This window comes from Scyliorhinus canicula, chromosome 1 (assembly GCF_902713615.1).
Source record: "Scyliorhinus canicula chromosome 1, sScyCan1.1, whole genome shotgun sequence".
Classification (NCBI taxonomy): Eukaryota; Metazoa; Chordata; class Chondrichthyes; order Carcharhiniformes; family Scyliorhinidae; genus Scyliorhinus; species Scyliorhinus canicula.
This window is the reverse complement of record NC_052146.1, coordinates 152,183,786-152,184,967: the sequence shown is the minus strand read 5'-3', so window position 1 is coordinate 152,184,967 and position 1,182 is coordinate 152,183,786. Positions and strand designations below refer to the sequence as shown.

The window sequence follows — 1,182 nt, the reverse complement described above, 5'->3', positions numbered from 1 at the left end:
GAGGGGCTTTGTAGTTGTGAGGCTCCAAGCCATCTTTAAATATTGTGGAGACTCATAAGAGGGGCAACTACAGCTGCGGCCTGTCTGACCTAACAGACATTCCAAGACAGAGCCCTGGTGCAGCTTCTCTCCTGAAAGGCAGTCTGACTCCCTTTGACTGTGAGCAGCTTCTAGCTTCACAGTTGAAGGCTATTTCAAATGAGGGATTAGCCTTGTTAGTTGTGAGAACACCTCCTGCTCCTGAACTCTCAAGTGCCTCCTCGAAGGCAAAGGTGCCATGTCTCAGAAGATGATTAGTGCACTGCATGCCAGAAACCTTTGATGCCTGAACAATGTGCCTGTACTGCACGATGCCCGAAGCAGCAGAGAAAGGCATTGCCCACAAGAAGGGGCCAACGAAGGCGGCCATCAAGAAGCGCGTCAATGGGCGAGAAGAAGTGCAAGCTGAGCCGGAAGGAGAGCTACAGCATCTACATCTACAAGGCGCTGAAGCAGGTGCACCTGGACCCGGGCATCTCCTCCTCGGCCATGAGTGTCATCAACTCGTTCGTCAATGACATCTTCGAGCACATCACCTGCGGGTCCTCCCACCTCATCCGCTCCAGCAAGCGGCAGATCATCTCTTCCTGGGAGATCCAGACCACCAACCGCCTCCTGCTGCCCCGTGAGCTGGCCAAGCACGCTGCCTCCGAGGGCACCAAGGCGGTCACCAAGTTCATGAGCTGAAAATCAGGGCGCCTGGACGGATGGACTGCGTTTAAAATGAAATACTCTAGGAGAGTCAGCACCATAGAAGCAGCTGAGAAGATGGGATAGTTTGGGATGGTCATGGGAAGTGTGGGAAAGCTTCAGGAATTTGAGGGTCCCGGATGGAAGTTCTAACTGATTGTTGGTCTCTCTTCTCCAATTCCATCCAGATAAAAACAATGTTTGCTCATGTGAATCCCCCGGAAGCTGCCCGCGGCGTGCTTGTGGCACCTGGGGTGGGCAAACGCAATTGAGGTCAGCAACGACAATACAGGCTGGAGGGGCCGCTGCACACCCTGAAGAGCCGGCCACCCTTCAGGCTGAAGAGTGGGTCAGCAAGGAAGGCCAGCAATGGCCCAAGGTGTACAGGCATCAGTGTTCCTTCCATAAACTGAAGGATAGCATATACCACAAAAGACTGCGTCTCAACAGGCA

General features: G+C 53.6%; 1 protein-coding gene across 1 annotated transcript; it reads left to right on the top strand.

Annotated features, from left to right (window-relative positions):
- The first annotated feature begins 423 nt into the window (after positions 1 to 423).
- Positions 424 to 726, top strand: LOC119962034 (histone H2B-like). The gene has a single exon (XM_038789855.1). It carries the CDS (start codon positions 424 to 426, stop codon positions 724 to 726), a length of 303 nt encoding a protein of 100 aa, XP_038645783.1.
- The last annotated feature ends 456 nt before the right edge of the window (positions 727 to 1,182 follow it).

What these genes read in the sequence shown, in the direction of transcription:
- LOC119962034 (XM_038789855.1), top strand. Translation starts at nt 424, where the DNA reads ATGGGCGAGAAGAAGTGCAAGCTGAGCCGGAAGGAGAGCTACAGCATC.